General features: G+C 39.8%; 1 protein-coding gene across 2 annotated transcripts in view; it reads left to right on the top strand.

Annotated features, from left to right (window-relative positions):
• Window positions 1–21143, top strand: part of PDSS1 (decaprenyl diphosphate synthase subunit 1) — a 23524-nt gene extending 2381 nt beyond the window's left edge. Inside the window, exons 3-11 of one of the 2 annotated variants that reach the window (XM_038128176.1) lie at window positions 770–893; window positions 1285–1415; window positions 8076–8217; window positions 9267–9378; window positions 9467–9576; window positions 16044–16124; window positions 16334–16447; window positions 19809–19889; window positions 20620–21143. In XM_038128176.1, the coding sequence (XP_037984104.1) occupies window positions 770–893; window positions 1285–1415; window positions 8076–8217; window positions 9267–9378; window positions 9467–9576; window positions 16044–16124; window positions 16334–16447; window positions 19809–19889; window positions 20620–20760 (1036 nt within the window). In that variant the 3' untranslated portion in view covers window positions 20761–21143. Of the gene's footprint in view, window positions 1–769; window positions 894–1284; window positions 1416–6479; window positions 6575–8075; window positions 8218–9266; window positions 9379–9466; window positions 9577–16043; window positions 16125–16333; window positions 16448–19808; window positions 19890–20619 lie in introns of those variants that run through there. The other variant, XM_038128177.1, reaches the window with a different exon arrangement.

Below are 21143 nucleotides of genomic sequence, written 5' to 3'. Positions count from 1 at the left end.
ACACCTCTGAGCTGTAAACTTTGAAGATAAGGTTATTAACCAGTGTAGACTGCTGCTGTAGTGATGAGTCTGAATCTTAGTTGTCTGTCATGGAGAGTAACGGGCAAAGCAAGAATGTTGCAAGAAAATACATACGGTTCACTTTGGAAAAGGAAACATTAGAAGAGGAAGAAACTACAAATCCAGGAAACAACCAAACAAATCTCCTAAGCTAAATGGATCTTAATGCATCCAGGTGGAGCTTTCACCCTTTTCTGATGAACTTTCCTAGCACCATCACGCTACCTGGAAGTATTAATTTATTATGTAGCTGGGTATAGAAAGTAAAAAATATCAAATCTAAGTCAGGAATATTTTTTCAGAATTTTACGTGAGAGGGAAGAAAGTAACAGAATGGTTGGGTTTCCAGAAGTGAAGGCTCCATCTCCAAATGTAGGCTACAATATCCATAGTGTATTCAAAAGGAATAGATCAAGAGCAAGGTGGTGTTTATGTCTCAGAAGATCTGGGATCTGTGATGGGTGGAGTGTGTTTGCCAAATGCACTTTGCCAGGTCCCAAAGGTTTATGATCATCAATACACAGCTCTTCTGTCCTTGCACCTTACTGTCTGTCTGAAAAACAGTATTTTGATGTCTTCATCTATTTTAGCCATTTGGTTAAATGGGGTGTGAGGGGAGAAGGAGAAATCCTTTCAGATGTTTCTTTATGGGGAATCAGGGGAGCTTGATTTCTAACAAAACTACTCTCTTGAAAAACACTGTCACCAGGTTTCATCATACGAGTACATCCCACTGGTGCAGCTGCAGTAAGACAATTAGTGATGAAAAATACCAAGACCCTTTTCAGCTTGGTAGAAAAGACTTGAAGAATCTCTATGAAGATATTAAAAAGGTAAGGGATTTTGGTGACTATGCTGGAATGTCATGATGATTGTTTTTAATAGCAGCCATCAGTTTGGATATTTATTGAAATATATTTATGGATAATTATTGAAGTAATGTTATTTATATTTATGACCTGCTGTCTGAAACTTAAACTGAAGGGAAATGGAGCATTTATCATATTTTGTAGAACCAGAATGCAATTGTTTCTTCTGATTTGCAGTACTGGAATGCATAATTTACATTTCAGATTACTCATAGTAATTTTAAAAATAACTTGAGCTTACACTGGGTGGAATGAATGCAAGAAGCACTAACCTTATACATGCACATTGTTTTACTTACACTAAACAGACTGACTTTGTGACTTCTGTGCTGAAATGCTCTTGTCCTTTTTATAGGAGTTGCTGGTCTCTGCAGCAGAACTTAAGGAAATGTGTGATTATTACTTTGATGGGAAGGGAAAGGCCTTTCGACCAATGATTGTGGTGCTAATGGCTCGGGCTTGCAACATTCACCATAATAATTCCAAGTGAGTTGGTCGCTTTCAGATACACACATCATGCTTGAAAGTTACCATTCTTGTGTTTCTGAAAAATATTTTATGAAAATAAAATGCTCCTCGGTAAAATCTGAATGTAAGTTCCATCTTGAAGCTGTATTTTTGTAGTGGCCAGTGCAAAAGGAGATGCTGCATTTATTACATATTTCCATGTGTTAAGTCATGGACTATACTGCACTTGTAAGCAGAGGGGATAAATAATATTGCTGAATTACTATATTTGTAAGGCTTTTAGTCAATTCTACCTTCTTGCATAAATGCTTTATTAGAACCGTTAATACTCTTTGAAACTTTATAAACTTCACTAAGTGTTTTTCATTTGTAACCACTCCTGTTCCTATTAAACTCTGGTCACAGGTAAGAGGTTTGCTGTGAGAAGAGCTCTTCATAGATTTTTTTAGTAATTATGCAGAAAAGCTATTAAAGAGATGGTATGATTATATTCAAAGCTGTGAGATTTTGAAAACAGTAAGAGGTTTATTTCCCACCCTCCAGTAGCAAGTTTCTACACTTTATGTAAGATTCTAAGCTAATTAGTCTGGTGTAATCCTTGTGATCTCCAAGTTACTTGAAAGCAGTTTTAACTGAGCAGAAGATCATGCTTGGCCTGTATGCTGTTTCTCTGCTGAGTCTGGCTCATTGCAAATGCTTCACTCCACACGTTCCTGTCAACTGCTATGTTTGCATTTTGAGGAAAGATGTTGGCTGGAGTGTTCTCTGCCTTCCAGCTACACTTCCAGTCTTGCCTTGTATAGAATTTCAAGTAGATAATCTTTGGTCCCTTTCCAGAAGTGTTTCTAGACTAATTTGTCAGTCTTAAGGGATTTCTCTGAGCTCTTGCACAGTTTTCTCTCTGTAGGAGTAGTTTAATGCCTTGTTGGACTTGATTACTACCTCAGAGCATGGCATGTATTTTGTTGCGTGGATAGCACCCTCCGCCCTGGACCCCCTTCTATGTGAATATAATTTTGAAGGAGAAAGCAAAACCGAGCTGGCAGCATCCTTTCCTGTGTGTGCCAGTTCCCCTTGTTTTAGGAAAAATCATCCAGGATTAATGAACTTTGCTTCAGCCAGATTCTGTTGTCAGTTCAGGACTGCTTCTTGTCATCAGCTCTGAGATAGCAAAAGGAACAGTATTGGTTGTGAAAATCCTCAGGGATACCTTTTGCCACTGACTGGCTTAATATATTCATGAGTGATCCTGACATGAAAAACAGGAAGGTGAGGATGGCACTTTTTGATGGCAGAGTCATTCTTGATGATCATCCATTTATGGTGAAAGGTAAGGAAGCACAGTAAACCAAAACTTTCTGCTTGAACTTGTAGGTCTCAGGTGACCCATTAGGGCATAACCCAAGTGTGGTTTGCTACCACCTTTGTTAGGAAAAACCTCAAAGATATCCTAGCATGCATCAGCCATCCAGTTCAGCTACAGGACTGTATATCACTCTTCCTGAAATCATCAGCGTGCCTGATCCCTGTGCTCAAAATAAGTTAAGTCCAGCTGGCTTCAGGGGTGAATTGCAAGGATAATCATGAAGATTGAAGACTTGTGGCTTGTGGTCTACAGATTTATCAGGAACGGGGTGAAAGAGCTACTTAAGACAAAGCATTATGTTTCTAAGAGAATGGAAATTTAGGAGGAGACTTTTAACAACGAGGACAGTGAGTTTTTGGAGCATCTTTGGAATCGAAATAATGGTAAAAATAGTTTTATCTCATTCTAGTGTGCAGCATGAAAAGCTTATGAACAAAATCATGTGTGCAGTACTGAGAAGGTTGGAACTGATGTCATACAGTGTGGGAGTAGAACGATGAATCAAAGAGAGGTAGCAGTAGAAAGACTGAATTTGCCTATATTCTCAAGGCATATTTGCTGTCTTTTGACATATGTTTATGCTCATGGACATGTTCTTGTCCACATGTTATGCTGTATCAAATCTGTCAGGACCAGTTTTGAGACCTGCCCTATGCCAGTAAGAAAGTGCCACATATGCCTGGGGCAAGTGTTTGCTTTGCAGTAGCCAGCCCTCAGCATAAGTCCTCTGATTTCTAGATGCCTGTGTCATTTGGCAGTGTTTGTACATCTGTTGTGGTTCTAATCAGCACCTCCAAAATATGTTCAGTGTTTAAAATCCTCCTCGATAATCTGAACGTTCCTGGTACAAACCAGGCTGAGTCACCACCTTTGTCATGTTGCTGTTAGAATGAAAATCTGAGTGGCAAGAACAGAAATGTTTCAGCAAAGGAATGTAATGAAATCTCAGGGTATTTACCTTCCTGTTCTGTGCCCTGTGCCAGTTTTTCCAAGCCTGTGATTGTAATTAACTATCCCATGTGTTGATACAAGTCTTCACTGTACTGCTTGTTGGTTGTTGCATGGTGACCAATGCTTCTGAGGGCTGACAAGGCCGTGCAAAAGGAATTTACATTTGTGCTGTGGATACCCAGTTCCTGAGAGCTGATAAAGTTTTATGGGCATTTTCTTCTCTTTTGCTTTTAAGCTGCTTGCAGCAAGCTGTCTTACACCTGCTCTGGGTATACATATACTTCAGTTCACATTGATACTATGATTGATTCATTATTGTACTTTCTTAAAGCAACATTATCTGTGGGTGGCAAGTTGTTCTTCCAACTTTTTTATGTTTGTGAGGAAAATTGTGTGTGTAGAGAAGTAATACTGCATATTTTTAACTCTGTTACTCTTCTACAAACCTGGGGGGAAAAATACTTGCCTTACATTCTGCTTCTCCCAGTGTTTAGCATGTTTTTCACTTTCAATTTGTCATTTCCCTTGAAGCATTTTATCATTCTTTTCCTCACCTAATACTGATTCTTCTCCCAGGCTTGTTTTCCTTTGTTGAGGCTTTGGTTCCCACAGATGTGATTGAAGAGACTGACCACAGTATCTGTAGGCTTGTAGGGTGAGCCAATATCCTGTACTGTTCAGCCCTAGCATTTTTTTTTTACTTTTGCCTCTGGGGTTTGTATTGCTGATGTTCAGTTTCTGCTTCATCTTGCTGCCATTCTCAACTGTAATATAACTTGCTGGACCCAGCATGTTTTTGCCTGCTTTTCATTTTCTTTTCTTCTTTTCTGCAATTTTTTTATAAAAGGCAATACTTTTCCTTATTTGGCTGTTAAAATAACAGTTTAGGAAGGCTACAGGTCCTGATCTTACAAGGCAGTCCCAAGAGACCTCTTTCTCTTCACAGAGTCCCTCCAGAATAGCTGAGATTTCTCAGGAGAATGGAATGGCTAGGTGGCTTTGCTTGTAGTTTAGGTGACATTGATCATTTATGTTTAGGTTTGAACAAGGTGAGGTATTTACTATACCCTCAGCAGGTTAACTGTTTTTCTAGAGTGAGGTCACTTTATTGTGGTCATAATAAGGAAAATGTCAGTTGTATAAAGAATTATCTGAATTCCAAAAAGATAAGTGACTGAAGTGTGTTGTTTCTTTGCTTTTGAAGTTTTAAGTGTCCTAAGTCCTACCCTGAGTCTTTAAGTCCCTTGGGCAGTGGCTTTTTGCTTATTGATAGCAATTTTGCTTTATGTGAGAGTAAGAGCTAGTTTAAGGTGGGGTCATGCAAACCCTCAATTTCACACATCCACTGCCTGGATTTCTTCACATGCTTGTGAAGAACTTCACAGAATTATCACTTAGCCTGACAGGACCTAGTGTTTCGTTATTCTCCAAAGGTGTTTGCAAATGAGAGTTTTTATTTCTTTTCCTACAACCAAAAAGAGAGAGGCAAATAAGAGAGGGCCGAAGAAATACAACGATAATACATAAAACAGTGAGCACAAAAGGTTGGGGGGAGGGAGGGAGAGAAGGGAAATAAATTTTATCAGAGTAGTGTGAGAAACAAATAAAATGACGTGGCTAAACTCGATGGAGTATTTCCTAAAGATAGAACCTGCCAACAACCTTAGTTCCCTTTTGTTTCACTCCTCCAAATGGCTGTTGTCAAAAGCCCGTGGTGTCAGCTGCTCTGCAGTTTTCTCTGGTGTTAGCACATGCAGTCTCTGTGCTTCCCCTAGTTTGCAGTGCCCTTCTGTGTCACAGACTCTGTTTCTGAGATGGTTGCTTCTTTCAGCCACAGGGCCTTAGCAGGAGAATGATGCTTGAAGGACTGCGGCCATAGCACAATAATTTTGCAAGTTCTTATGCTCATTTCCTGTCCCTAAACTGGCAATATATACTTACAGGCAAACACATTGCCTCCAAGCTTTGTGTTGGAGAGTGTAAATACTGGTTTGTGTGGTTTTGAGTTCACCCCTCACTGTTGTTGGATGATTTTGGTTGTTTGTTTTGTGTTTGTTTTGGTTTTGGACAAGGGTATTTGGAGGGAGACATTTGGGGTTTCTTAACCTGTATGGTCCACCTTGGCTTGTTCAGTGTTCACAAAACAAGTTCCGTAATGGCAAACATCTCAGGGTACAGCAGATCTATAGAACCTTACCACTGAATCAAGCAGGGGTCCTACTGAAAAACAGAACATGATTGGTTGTATAAAATATCTGTAAATGCACATCATCTCAGGGCATCTTTACTTTGAGAATGACATAAAAATGGCATCTTTCCACTTGCTGGGTTTGCTGTTATCTACTGAGTTACTGCCACTTTTTGCTTTTATTTTGCAGGAGAAACTGAATGAAAAATGGCAGGGGATGAGAAGGATCCTGGGGTTTGTGTCTTTACCCCTAAAAGTAGGCATGCTCTGATCTAGAATTAGTCTCACAAGATGCATGTAGGAAACTATTGCAGAACTTTTTTTGCCAGCAATGGGAAGAACCTTGCTTGAGACTTTGTGGAAATAGTTTTAAAACCCCTTCAGATTAAATTGTCACATATGATACAGCATTCTGGAAACCATGAACATTCCTATGCCATTTTTAGTCATTGTCAGAGATAAGATAGAGTATAATGCAGAACTTTTCAGAACCTGCTTTTGAAATAACTGGTTTTGTGCTGTCTTCATACTACTGAAATATTTCAGTGTGTCAGTCTTTACTGCTGCTTCCCAGCAGGAAGTCCAGTCTGCTGACATAATTAATGAAAAAGGGAAACCCCAAAAGGAGAACAGTGCAGGAAAGAGGCTGGAGACCTTTACAGTTTTTTGAAGGTAAGTTTTCTCCTACTTAGTAAGAGTAATTTGTTTTGGAAAACTATTTACACTGAACTAGCATTTGATTAAATCACTAGTCCACATTAAGACTTGCCTCCAAAAACCACGAAGGTTTCCAGCTCTTATTTTCTGTTGTGTAAAAGCCATATTTTCATGGCCTATGAGCTACCCATTCATCCTGCTATTGTTCAGGATGTAGAACTCCCACTGACAGCAGTGCAGAGTTCTGTATAGAGGTAGGTGTCAGAATGCAGTGTTATGTCAGCAGACTGCAATATGTTCTTTCATTTTGTGATTAATCACTACATTTTAAAGGACATCGGCAGTGCAGGAAAGTTTTAAATTCCCTTAGCTGAGGTGAAATTATCTTCTGTTGCAGTTCATTTTCTGTTCTCCTGTAAAATAGTATGATTTTCTCTGCTGTCTGTGTTCCAGAAGTACATTATTTATATATCAGAAGTAGTTTCTTTTTTTGTGTTTTGGGTTTTTTGCGTTTTTATTTTGTTTAGTGGGGTATTTTAAATGTCCATGTGGACTTGTTACACCTATGAGGCAAGGCTGACTGGGATAGCCATTTCTGGGATCCTGCACGTAACCCATGATGAAAGCAGAAAAATACCAGAAGACAGTGGAAGCTGGGTTCTAATGGAGATGGTGCTTTGTGTGAGCTAGGTTGGATCTTGTATGTGCTTTTTGCTGTTTTTTTTCTCTAGATAATTGCTTCTGTGTTCTTCCCTTACCTTCTTTTCACCTAGTTAAAAAAAAGTAGTGTGAACTAGAGAGTTCAATAATCTATGTTAGAACTTCCCAAAGGCTGAGTTCCAATAAGTGTTAGGTAGCTGGTGTTCACAGTCCTAAAGTGGTTGCAGTAGAATTCTAGTTAATTCCTCAGGCTTCTGAAGAACTTCTGGAGTTTTCAGGTAATCAGATAACATAAAGTATAAGATCTATGAGTTATGTCTTTCAAATGTAGAGTGCAGGTTTCTGTTCTTTCTGATCTCTCCAGCTTGCTGCTTAGTTGAGTTATCGGTCTGTAGAGAGTTTGTGATGCCATGTTTATAGGTAGAGCAACAGAGATAAGGAAAACTTAAAACTCATCTACAGAGCTACCTGTCATTCTTTCTCTGCTGTTTTCCAGACTTCAGTCTTGGAGCCAAGCATCCTTGATGCTGTGCTATTTATTGCAGTCTGGATTTAGAGGGATTAAAGTCAATAACACAGGAGTTTTGCAGTACTGTTAATGCAGCAATGTAGAAATAGGTCTAATGAGGATGGACTCATCCCTCTGCACTTTCTGTACTCATGTGATCTTACTTTCTCTTGTCTTCCTAATTCGAGGTTTGAACGAAGGGGGTCAGACCAGGAAAAAGCTGTGACAGCTGTTTTCAGAGGAACAATTTTTTGTTTGGTTTTTAATAGAGGTTTTTAATAGTGTATTGCAGCATATATAATTGATTTAATTATTTGACAGCTCTTGGTTTTGTTTTTTTTATTTCAGGGAGGTGCAAGCAAGCCAGCGCTCTGTGGCCATAATTGCTGAGATGATCCATACAGCCAGTCTAGTTCATGATGATGTTATTGATGATGCAAATTCTCGCAGAGGAAAAAGGACACTTAATCAGATCTGGGGAGAAAGGAAAGTGAGTTTGCTAATACATGCAGGACTTGCCTTTGAATTTCAGCTGAGCACAAATACCTAGAGGTTTGTAATGTTACTATGGCTAGGTCTTGAAATATGTCAGAAAACAAATGAAGAGTTGTGCACAATTTGTGGGTGAGACAAATGTGTTTTCCTTTTCTGAGCTGTTGAAAGCATTAGATAAGAAATGGTTGAAGTGTGTTAGTGTTGCACCTGTCCAGCCTCCAGAAGAGGTGACTGAGAGGGGCCCTTGTTGTACATATCTGAAAGCAGTGTCAAGAAGATGGATCCAGGCTCTTCTCAAGAAATAGGACAAGAGGCAGAGGGCAAAAACTGATGCACAGGAAGTTCCACCTGAACGTGAACAGATTGCCTGGAGAGGCTTTGGGGTCTCCCTCACTGGAGAGATTTAAGAATCATCTGGATGCAATCCTGTGCCATGTGCTCTGGGTGACCCTGTTGGAGCAGGGAGATTGGACCACATGACTCTGGCCCCTTCCAACCTGGCCCATTCTGTGATTATTACTGATTTTACATTCCCTGTGCCATTCTCTGCAGTGCTGTTGAAATACTTTAAACTTGTACCTCATCCTGAATGCTGAACACAAAAATGTTTTCAGTCAGTGGGAAATTTTTTTGAAATTGGTGTTTTCTTCACAAAGCATTTCAAGAAAGATCTTCACCAGAAAATGCAAGGAAGGAACTTGGGGCAATTCAGAGTTCACATGGCATAACAGCCACAAGAGAATGGTCAAACAGAGAACTAATGTTCAAAAAAACTTCATAAGCAAACACATACTGCATACAGGGGTGACAGTGCTTATACAGAAAAATATCACCAGTACTATATGATAGGGGCTCAAAAATTACTCAGATTTCAATATTTGGTTATGTGTTTTTTTGCTCTTAAAATGAGGTATTTGTGCTTTATGTAGTCAAGTTTCGTAATGTGAGTAGATCTGACAAATAAAGGGAATTGTATGGTCTGTAGTAACACAGTAATACAAGAAAAGACTTAAGGGATCATCTTTTTGTTGTTGTTGTTGTTAGGCTGTTCTAGCTGGCGACTTCATCCTCTCAGCTGCTTCTGTAGCTTTAGCACGAATTGGAAATACCACTATCATCTCTGTTCTAACTCAGGTGATTGAAGATCTGGTGCGTGGTAAGGTCTTTTCCTATTTTTACCTTCCAGTTTGCTTGCCTAAGCAATAAACCCACAAATAAAACCTCCCATCTGTGCAACTCTTTAGGTGAATTCCTCCAGCTGGGTTCCAAGGAAAACGAGAACGAGAGATTTGCTCACTACCTCGAGAAGACTTTTAAGAAGACGGCGAGTCTGATAGCAAACAGTTGTAAAGCAGTATGTACGTCTGTCTCTTCTGAAGTTAACATACCATACTGTAAGCTTCACAGCTAAACTAGTATTGCTGTTTGCTCTGGAGACCCTCCAAAGCAAGAGCTTGGAATGGTGTTCTGCCAGCAAGTGAATGGGTTTGAGATTGTGAATTTTATCACAGTTCAGCTGTGTAGCCTCCAATATTGGTTTTCACTTTTTCCCTGCGGTTTTTATTTATACACAGATATATTGTTGTTCTCAAGAATCAAAATGAGGTTCAAATAATCATAACAGTGGCAATCTTCAGTTTATGAAACTCTGGAACTTTGAGACAGCAGTTTAAACTCAGTTGATCATTTTTGAGGCTATAATTTGATTTTAAATCTTTGACATCTGGCCCTACTCATTGGTGCTGAGTGAGACCTGAAGTGGTTACAGTGGGAGGATACAATTAATTCATAGAATCAGAGAGTAAGCTGCGTTGGAAAAGGGGCCCATCAGGATCATCAAGTCCAACTCCTGTCCCTGCATGGGACACTCCAAGAGTCACACCATGTGCTGAGAGCATTTTCCAAACACTTCTTGAACTCTGTCAGGTTTGGTGCTGTGACCACTTCCCTGGGGAGCCTTTTCCAGTGCCCAGTCACCCTCTGGGTGAAAACATTTTCCTGGTATCTCTACATCACATTGTAAAAAACCAGAAGCATGTACTTGATTTGTCTTGGGGTTTTAATTACCAATTACTTTATCCAACCCTGTCACTCAGTTCTTTTACTTGATTACAAAAAGATCCAATTCAAGATTATGTTCTTACACAAAAGTAGATGTTCAGTTTTAGTGCAGAGAATAGAGGTGGGGAATAATCTCACCCCAAAAGAGAGTTTTGTTTATTCTTTTTAGTGAAAGGCAGTATAGCTAATGGATTCTATAGAAAATGGGAATTCTTAAAGAATTAGACTAAAAATCTGTGCTAGTGTTAATCATCTTCCTTTGTTCTCAGGGAACTGGTGCATTTGTGCAACAGACAGCAGTTGAAAACTGCTTATGTCAAAATGATCACACAGAATGAGGCACATGGATTTTGGGGGAGGGAAAATACCTTTTATTCTAGTTGGAGGAAAGAAGTTAAGTCTTCTGGATTGCTCATATTAATGGCAATATGACCCTGACAATTTCCTTTTGCAAATCTTGTTTTATATCAGTAGGCACCTGTACTAGTGAAGAGCATCTCATTATTCTGCTACCCCAGAAAAATACACTAGTTTTAATATTCATTTTGACAGTCTGCCTAAAAGAATCTTTGCAGATGGAAGAAAACACATTCCCACAGGGTGGATTCTCCCTACAGATGTGCTAGTTTAAGCTTTTTCCTTTTCATGATTTGCCAGAGTTAAAGATTTAAAGCACTTCCCTCAAGACTGAGGCTGTGATGCTGGTCATGGGGATGTTTGGCTGCTTTTCTTCTAGTGGCTGGTCTGAGTTGTTCCATTGCTGAACTGCTGGAATTCTATGTGCTGTAAAATTTGAATTAGAAAGGAAAACCGAGGGAGAAGTCTCTCTTCATGGCAAATCCTTATTGCTGCACATAGTACCAATGAGTTGAATATGTATGTTTCCCTCAGTTTCTTTCTGCATGGATTAGGAGAGCTCTATTGATGGCAGTTAAAAGGGATTTTTTTGGGGGGGAGGGATTTGGGTTTTTGGGGGTTTTTTTGTTGCATGTGGGTGTTGAGATATTTTTCGTTTAGATGGCTTTGGCTATTGAAGAAATGGAATCAGATGGGATTTCTGTTTTCTGTTGCAAAAGTGATAAGCAGGATCATCAGTTCTATCTTGAAAGGAAATTCAGTTAGGGAATCAAGAGTATTCATATCTTGTTCTCAGGGACAAAACTAAGAGGAGAGACTATGGGTTTTAGAAGCAGTTCTGTTCCTGTTAATGATAGGAAAAACCTGATTCATTGCTGTGATTGAATAAATACAATTATTAACTGAAAAGTTGTCAAACAAGTTCAGGTGGCACCTTAGAATTCCATGGTGCCATGCTTTAGAAATGGAAGAGGAGAGTATTCCTGCAAAAAGGTCTAAACAAGACATACACTGTAATTGATACATTCTGTACCACCAAAGCATTACTGCATTTAAATCAAAATTCTTCAAGTTAGGACTTAGGGAGAGAACAGTCTGTTCAAGATGTTAAGAGCCATCCCAGTCTCCAGTTTATTTCTACAACAGTTCTGCATGGGGGAATGTTACCAAAGTTTCAATTAAAGTGTATTGTAAAAGGAGGCAGTGGCAGATGGCCCAGAGTCATTGAAACCTTAGTTACTGCAAGGCATTTTTCAGAGAAACATGAGGTGACTTTAGTTCAAGAATTCAGAAACAATAAAGCTAGAGTGGAATTTCTGTTTAGTCATCAGGCCAGCTGGAAATAGCAAAATCATCTGAGCAGGTTTTCTGTCTTTTTTAAATCCTGCTGTAATGTGAATTCCTGAGCCTCATAAAGCTATTTATATTTTGCATGGTATACTTTCAGATGATGGAATAAATCCTGCTTGCTTTGAGTGTAAGGGTGCATTCGAGATTCTTGATTTCCATATTAGGAGGAAGCTTGTGCCTCCTTGTGTAAGGCAGGGCTGTGGAAGGGACTGAAGAAACCAATAGTCTGAAGCTCTGATCTTCCTGTGAGCTCCTGCTCTAACCAGTTCCTAGTTTGGTGTGTGCACAGGGCTCCATCAGAAACCCTACCAGCATGTGGAACTGCTGCCTAGGAAAACAAGACCTCTGACCACCACCAGCAGAACTGAACCCCCCCAGCCCAACTAGACCTGCAGGCTGCAATAATGTCCAAGGCAGATGTAGGGTAATAGCACAGCAGTATCAGATACTACGGTCAGCTAGTAAATCTCCTTACTTATTATTTAAAATACAATAAATCCTTTTGGGGGTATTTTTTTTGCTGTGAAAAAGATTTGAATGAGTATGTCACATATATTCAGGCAGATAATCTTTGCTACTGAAAAGTACAACTCTGCATAAACAAGTACTTGGTTAACCTGTTAAAACATTAATTACTTGAGAAAAGGTCAAATGCATGAAAATGCAGACTCAGGACAAGATAGTTGTCTGCCTTGTCCTGAGTCCCTCTTGCAGGGAGGCCTCCATCACCCCATCCTCAAGAGTAGTTGCCAGGAGGGTTTGAGGAGCCTGGAGGAGTCGGTGGCACTCCCAGCAGCAGTGGAGGACGAGCATGGGAAGGGAGCATCACTGCCAGGGCAGCAGCACATCCAGGGCAGTGGCTGTGACACCGCATGCAGGACACACACGGGCACTCTGTGGGGAGTTCAGTGGAGGGCCACCATGAGGGCAGAGGCTGGAGCAATGATGTGCCAAGAGCTGCTTGGAGTCTGGAGTGGGGAAGACAAAGGGGGAATCCTGCTGTCTGCAGCTTGTAAAGGAGGGCATAGAGAGGATGGAGAAATGTGCAGTGAAAGGACCAGTTGTACTGTGGAAAAATTCAGTTAGGTTTGAGGAAAATTTTCTCCGTGAGGTTGGTCAAACGTTGCAAGAGTGTGAGATTTTACATCCTTGGAGATACTCAGAAATCAACTGGACACAGCGCTGAGAAACCTGATCTAACTGTGAAGTAAACTCTCCTTTGAGCAGATGACTTTCAGAGTTTCCTTCCATCCTAAACTAGTCTGTGATTCTCCTGGAAAGAGGAACACTGCTCTTGTCTAGAAAATCAGTGGTGGATGAGCCAGGAATGAGAAGGCAGGAACCTGACTGCTTTTGGAGATGGGCATGGAGGAGAGTGGCTGGAAAAGTGGAACATTTTAGAACCTTTTCCTTTCCATGGAGTCCACAAATGTAGGACTACAAGAACAAACATCTCTTGTAGAGTTTATTCAAGCAAATTTTGGCCCAGCAGCAGGTTTTCCTCTCTGACCTATAGAGCACTGCTAGAGATGTGCAAATGCTTTTAACTCCAGCTGCCATATTGTCACATATTTAATATCAGAGCAGGGTATATCTACCCAGAGCTGATGATGTATTTTATGGATGTTAAATTCAGTAAAGAGGCAAAATTGGTTTATAGTCTCTCCTACAACATAACAGAAACAATTTTTTTTTTTGCAAAAAGTGTATTTGAAATAACACTAAAGAGATTGTCCTGCTTTGCTGAATTCAAAGAACTTTTCTAAAGAATTTGTTCCACTTGGTATTAGGAAGGATTTTTCATCATGATTTAGTGGAGGACAGGCCTGAATTCTTGCAAGATTAAATTTGTCATGAGCCAGTCATACCTATTTGGAGAGCTCTAGGCTGTTTTCAAAGGGGGAGTTTTATCATTTAAACACATGTCACTGTCCTGACTTGGTTATCCTGATTTGTATTTGCAAATGTGGGTATTATCCCAGAACATTATCCCAGTTCAGCTCCAGTTAAACTCCATGTGGGAGTGACAGGCTGCCTGGCTGCAGCCCGGCCAGTGTCCAGCTGGGGGCAACAATCTACAAGAGCAGTTTGAGAAATTGCATCCTGAAGGAACTCCCTGATAGACACAACACGGAGGTTTATTTTGTGGCCGTGGTCAGAGGGTTGCTCACTTGAGGATGACTGGCAAAACAAATTTCCTGAATTTTTAATCCTTTTTTTGTCTATGAACAAGAATTGACCTTTCAGGTTAAATGAGGAAGCTCTTTTCTTTACACAGCACTTCCTCCCATCCTCTGCCAGCTACTGCCCACTCTGACTCTTTGCCATTAACCACGATTTTCTCACTGAATTCTGTGTTTTAATCCTGTGTTTTAATCCTCCACAGGGAATGAAATGTGGAGGTAGGTAAGGATTTCATTGGAACAGGGTGGCTGCAGTCCCCCTGCCGTGCTGGTGTTACGTGATTTATATTACAGAAGCAACCAAAAGTTTGCATGGTGCAGCAGTAGATGTTAGGTCCTCGGGCAAATACTGCTATTTAAGAGACAAACATCAAAAGGAGGATGAAAAGGCAAAATGTTCTACTTTCAATAGTCCCTAGCAACATCTATTTAAATATCTCATATTTGCAGTTCACTCTATTTAATAGCCTTCAGGATTTTGTATGATTATTAGAGATAAGTAGCATTATTTTCCTGCTATACTGTCCTCTTTTAAATAAAAGTGGAGAATGTACGATGCTGTTAATTTCTCAGTCATCCAGATTCCTCTGGGGCTTAGTTATTATCCACAGATGCAGGTTATGACTGGGAAGTGTTCTGATGCTCAGATTTGAAGAGTGCACTGCTGCATGAAATCATCTCTCATTTTGTGCAAGTTGCATCACATTTATTAGGATATAATGTTGTTTCTTATTTCCATCTTCCCATTCACCTTCAAAGCTCCTGCTGGACTTGCTTTTAGTTTGGGGTTGGAGGGGTTTTTTATGATCCTGCCTTACACAGTCTTAAAGAGGAATACATATACCTACAAACACACGCATACTTATTTTTATATTGTGTTTTCCTGGCATATATTTTTAGTCTTAAGCAAAATGTATCTTTACGCCTCGCATTGGTCACAGCAGATTTGGAATGCCTGCAATAAACCAGGGTGGATTTTTGTCCCCTATTCTAATTGGTTTATTGAAGGTTGAAATAAATCTGAGTATTTAACCAACCTCATTTTGCAAAATGTATAATTGGTACATAAATGCAAAAGCATAAATGCCCTTACTTTGAGGCAAGATATTAATTCTCAAACCTTAGTTAATGTCCCGTATTTTAGTTTTGTGGAGTTTATTCAGCAAAATTTCTGTCTCTCAAGTAGTTGATTGTACATTCGAGTAAAATGTTTTGTTTATCTCAGTTCAGTGATACCTCTGTGAGCTTGGTGTGCTTTCTTCATTTGCTGTCTTTTCTTTGCCACTAATTATCCCTCAGTACCTTTGCCTGCAGGCTAATCAAGTCATCTTCCTGAGCAAGTCAGATACTGTTAACATCACCTTAAAAATAATCATCCTTATGTCAACTGCCCCTACTGTACCAGGTTCAACACATCCAGCTTTGTGATCTTTTATGAGACATGTAATGTCCATTTATCTGCCGTCTGACCTCCAATTATCCCCTGGCTGATTTATGTATGTAATTAGTTTAATTTCCCCATCACTGGACTGGATACAACTACTACCCTCCATGTAAAGTGCATCCACGTTTCTTCTCGCTGTATCCTTGCATTGTAATTTCTAAGCCTGATAAATATTTAATGAAGCTAATCTCTTTGCAGATGTGAATGTAGTTTTAATACTGCACTGCTGTTCAGCCTTGTTTTCTAGTAAGCTTGGCTAGTTGTGTGTCTCCCTGAACTGAGATAAGCCAGAATGTGCCTGAGTCAGCTTTTTTTGCCTTTCCCAGATCCCTCCAGCCTGTGCTGGCTGTGTCACACCTATGGTCAGGGGCTAAAAGTGGATGCTAACTAAAGCTTTCTATTTATTTGGGGTTTTTGTCTTTTCAGGTTTCAATTCTAGGCTGCCCTGATCCCAAAGTTCATGAGATTGCGTACCAGTATGGAAAAAACGTTGGCATAGCTTTTCAGGTAGTGTTTTTGTTGAACTAAATGGAATCTAAAATCTAAACTTCTCCAAAGTGCTTTAGAAATCAGAGTGGGCTGTCTTAATCCTTCCTACAAATCTTGTCTTTAACAAGGATTATTCTGTATTTAGCTCTAATACTTAAAAATTTTAATTAATCTGTATGTTTATTTTTATTTTAATTTTAAATAATCTGTATATTTATTTTTTCCAGCTGATAGATGATGTGCTGGATTTTACATCGTGTGCTGACCATTTGGGGAAACCAACAGCAGCAGATCTCAAGCTTGGATTGGCCACAGGCCCCGTCTTATTTGCTTGTCGACAGGTAAGTCAGCAGGAAGCTGTTTGTTCAAAATGAAAAGTGTAAACTGCTCCTCACAGGACCAGCTGAAACACCTCAAATCTCCTGTGTCAGTGATGAGAGTGCCCTGGGCACATGTGACAAATCAGTGGGTTCAATATCAGATGGATTCTGTGCACACACAAGTTACGAGAAACACCTTCCTGCACAACTCTATTTACTGTTAGGCTCTTTTAGGTATTCAGAGAGTTTTAGCACATTTTGTGTAGCTTATTCCTTAGTAGCTTTTTGCTTGTGTTTTCTCCTGGGACATCTTCTTCCCAGACTTGACTCTGTATGTAGGCTTTTTTGCCTTGTTCTGGGCTTTGTGTCCATCTGGGGCCAAGAATTGAAATCCCTGCCTTGCCTTTAGGTGGGTACATTTATTTATTGGATTTGATCTTTTCATCACTTTGTCCTCAAGTATTATCCATTTACAAACATGAGTAGGTTTCCCATCTGAAGGTTGGGTAAGAGAAGAGGGAGTGTCATAAAGAAAACGGGCTTAAAATTGGTCAAGATTTTCAGTGCCTTAAAAATTATTTGGAGGAGCAAAATGAAAACAGAAGTGTGAGTAGCATGAAAAAATATTAAAATTGGTGCTAATCCATGAACAGGAAAGAAACTGGTTTAATTCCTTGCTCCAGTGTCTTGTTCACCAGAGGCAAGCAGATTTGGGACTTAAAAAGCAGTCCTTCCGACCAGGCTTCACAGTGTGATACAAAAGCTGGCACAATTAGTTCCAGCAGAGCTCTCATCTATGATCTCTCAGTGGAATTGCTTAGAGCTTGACATGGGAAAAGTTCTAAATCATTTAAAAAACCCAACAACTTTGACATTTACTTCCCGCTCTAAAAGAGCCTGTTGTGGGAGGAGGTGGAGCATACACATCTGTTTGCCTCCTTATCCTTTGGGCATTTCCAAGGATCTGTATCTCAGAACAGGGGAGCACAGAGTATCAGCCAACTGACAAAGCAGATGAACGCATATTGAGAACAACCTTCTCTGTGTCCTCGGTGTCTCTCCATACTCGTCTGGAGGATTCACAAGCATATTCTTGAATTGTTATTTCAGAATTGTGTCATCAGCAATTGGAGCTGTCCAAAGAGCAGTGAGACACTCAGGTAGAGAGGGAGGATGGAGCTGTAAAACTGTTTTTGTGCTACAGCCATGTGCAGAAGGAAACAAGGCATGTTGCAAATACCCAATTTTGGCAGAGAATGGGTGACATTGTCCTGTGGGTGTTGAATATTCCAATTTTTAAATTAAAACTCTTTGTTATTAATTTGTTTGGGTTGTCTGTCTCTGACTTTGAACTTCGTCTATCTTTTTATTAGCTTTACAAGATAAATTAGTTCATAATATAGAAATAAAATAAAATCTGTCAGTCCCATTTTAAAATCTTTTTCTTTGTAGGCCACTTTTAAATGCTTTTCCTCATTTATATCTTTGATAGAGGGACATTTTTGCATTGAAAGATAACTTGACCATCCTATAAAGTTTTCTGCATTAACCAGAAGGCTTCTTTGCTGCAAATGTCCTGCTGTTTTCAAGAAACTGGAACAACAGCACTACAGACTTAACTGATCTATAAACAAAGCATGAATGCTAAAAAATGTGGAGCTTCGACAGACACTTATGATGCTACTAAAAGACAGTTCATATATTTGTGTCTGAGAAAAAAAACTCATGAGCCAGGACTTGAAGACACTCCAAAGTGTAATTATTAATTATAGGCTGTCTTTTCAGATTAGTATTGCTGCTATCCTTTCATGCAGCTGGTACTCTTCCAGTTGTCTTCCTGACAAACATTTGTTAGTTTTTAATGTGCTCTGGATCTTCGGTGACAGATGCCTTTTCTTCCTCTCCTCTCCCCTCTAAAATACACCTTTGTGCATTAGAATATTAAGGAGAAAAAAAAATGTTTACCTTGATATAATACCTGTTTATTCAGTATTTGAAGTTAGCTCACTCAGTAAAAAAAACAAACAACACCCCATTTATTCTTAAGGAAAATACACTAGTGTATGCTGATTCTAAAGCTCCTTTTAAACAAGTACAGCTGAAGAATGAAGGTTGATTTTTATTTGAAGTGTTCCTGTTAAATGCTGATGTGCTGCCCACTAAATATGCAGAATTGCTAATAACAGCTCTGCCTTACAAGTTTGGGCATTTTCCTGTCCTTTACTGCTTAAATATAAAAAGTGATCCCATATGCATCCTATAAAACTGTAAATATGAATAATGTGAAAACTGGTTGCATGAACACTACAATTAAATTGTCATTACCTGGGAAAGAAGCTAGGATCTAGAAAAAGCCATGATTTTCTTCTTTTAGATAAAGTATAAGTCATCACTGAGCAGCTGCATGCATCTCCAAGACTGTGTATGAGTAATAGGAGACTGTCACAGCACTGATGGGTGCTACATGTTTGTACCTGAACGAGGTGGTAAAGCTGCAGTTGCAGGACCAAAGGTGTGCAAGGAAAGCAGATCACTGTTTACAAGTATATGGCAATAAAATCATCTTTCTTTGACTCTAATCCTTTCAGGCAACCTGAACAAACAGCTCTTTCCCTTAAAAAAGAATTCTTCTGTGGAGTAGCTGCCTTGAGTTGTAGCCTCATTTTGTTAAGCCCTAGGTTTTTTTGTTTCTAGGCTGTCTGAAGAAAGAGGCTGCATATTTACCTAAGTGATGTGATTTTTCTCAAAGCTGACTTGAGTTACCTGCTTGATTTGTAGGGAATTGAGCATGCAGTGCTAACTACACATGCTACGTGACTGAAAACAAAATACCTTATAGTTGTCATTTTTGTCTTACTAAAAAAAAAAAAAATCTGTTTATATAAAATACCAGCACAATGGAAAATATAAGAGAATGTAACAGCCAATGTTACCATGAGGGGATTTTACAAGTTGAACTGTACAATACTGGAACAACCAATGTCCTGGTTTCTTTTGTACCTGTGGGGGCAGAGATGCTTCTTCTAGGAGTGCCAACACCAACCCATCATCTGTGATAGAGTATCTGATGCAGATTATACACCAGGTAGTAGCCACATCAGAAGTAACCACACTGGAACATCTGCTTAACATGATAAAATGGCAGGTGCTGACTTTGCTACCAACTGGCTACAGCCAGCAGAGCCAGGTTTAAGTTTTAAATGCTTGTGCTCTGCTATAGTCCTGCGCAGACTGCAAGTACAAACCTAAAGCTATACCTGTAGCAGCAACAGTGGCAGGGGAAGAAGGCTGCACTTTGGTGGTGTTCTGACCTTAGAATGGCAGGCAGCTACATGGAAAACAACTCAAAAGCAAGTAGAAACCCTTCTCCCTTTGTGCTTAGTTTCCAGAAATGAATGCTATGATAATGAGGAGATTCAGTAAGCCAGGAGATGTTGAACGTGCATGGAAATATGTGTTGCAGGTAAGACTGATATCAAATATTTGTGCTCTCCCTGCTGCTCAGTCTGAAATTCATTGCTTCTCAAGTAAAATAGCAAGGCTGCATTGGCAAATACCTGCTGAGTAGCATGCAATGTACAATGCCAAGTAAGAACTCCTCGGTTCTCCTACTGGCACAGTGTTTTAGCAAAAGTGCTAGGTACTGAAGAACTTTTTTTCTTTTTTCCCCTCCAATAGCATAAAATCTGCATAAGTAAAGCTTATGCATGAACTCGGTTCCTTCAGCTGAGGCACAGCTGTATTCAACAGCTGGTATAAATGGCATGTAATTTCCAGTCAGTCTTGTAACTGCAGTGCACACCCTATACCAGTTTTAAATGACTGGTCTAAAAAGACTGAGTAATGGTCTGTGCAAAATTATTACCTATTTTTCAGAATAGCACGGGGGTTTTGTACATCTCTAGGGCAGGAGAGGAGGGATAAACCCTTAGTTTCTACTTTGTTATTAGTACCAGTGCTGTTTTGTAATGGATGAGTTGCTGTTTCAGCATGGATGAGTTTTAGTACTTTGACAGTTTGGGGCAGGTAGGTGGGTTTCCCTGAGTACAGAATGCATCCTCTTCCTTTCCCCATCAGAATGTAATGTGTTAGGGTACTTACTGACCTTAGAATTCCCCCTGTGACCGGAAGAGGCAGAAGGCAGCAGGAGGCTGATCAGTTCCCCGTTTCCTCTCTCCGTCTCCTTCCCTCAGAGTGATGGTGTGCAGCAAACCACCTACCTCGCCCAGCGCTACTGCCACGCGGCCACGCGCGAGATCCGCAAGCTGCGGCCGTCCCCCGAGAGAGAGGCCCTGGTGCACCTGACAGAAATGGTTCTCATGCGAGACAAGTGAGAGAACTCCTTCCACTCCTTCTGGCAGCTACTTTACCAGACTGTGCCTACATTTATTTCAAAAGTTATTTGCTTCCAACACAAGCTACCAAAAATTATTTTTTTAAAAGAAAACCTCCCCTTTTTTTTTTTTTGGAAGTTTTACTTTCTTTTTTTTTTAAACAAAAGTTTAAAGTGTTTTACTGCAGGAAGCCATGCAATTCAGAGCAAATCAAACTGTGCTGTACAATTGTTTTAGTGGGGGCTATTGATTGTGGGGGATGGGGAAGATGTTTACATGTTGATGCACGAAGGCCACAATGAGAATAAATATAAATCAGTGTATGAAAACTGAAGCTGTTCCAAATTTCACTTGTTTACACTAATAAAGAGAGCATGCATGTA

Source organism: Motacilla alba, chromosome 2 (genome assembly GCF_015832195.1).
Source record: "Motacilla alba alba isolate MOTALB_02 chromosome 2, Motacilla_alba_V1.0_pri, whole genome shotgun sequence".
In the NCBI taxonomy this organism is placed as follows: domain Eukaryota; kingdom Metazoa; phylum Chordata; class Aves; order Passeriformes; family Motacillidae; genus Motacilla; species Motacilla alba.
Note: the sequence above shows the minus strand (reverse complement) of the source record. Positions and strands in the feature narration are given on the sequence as shown.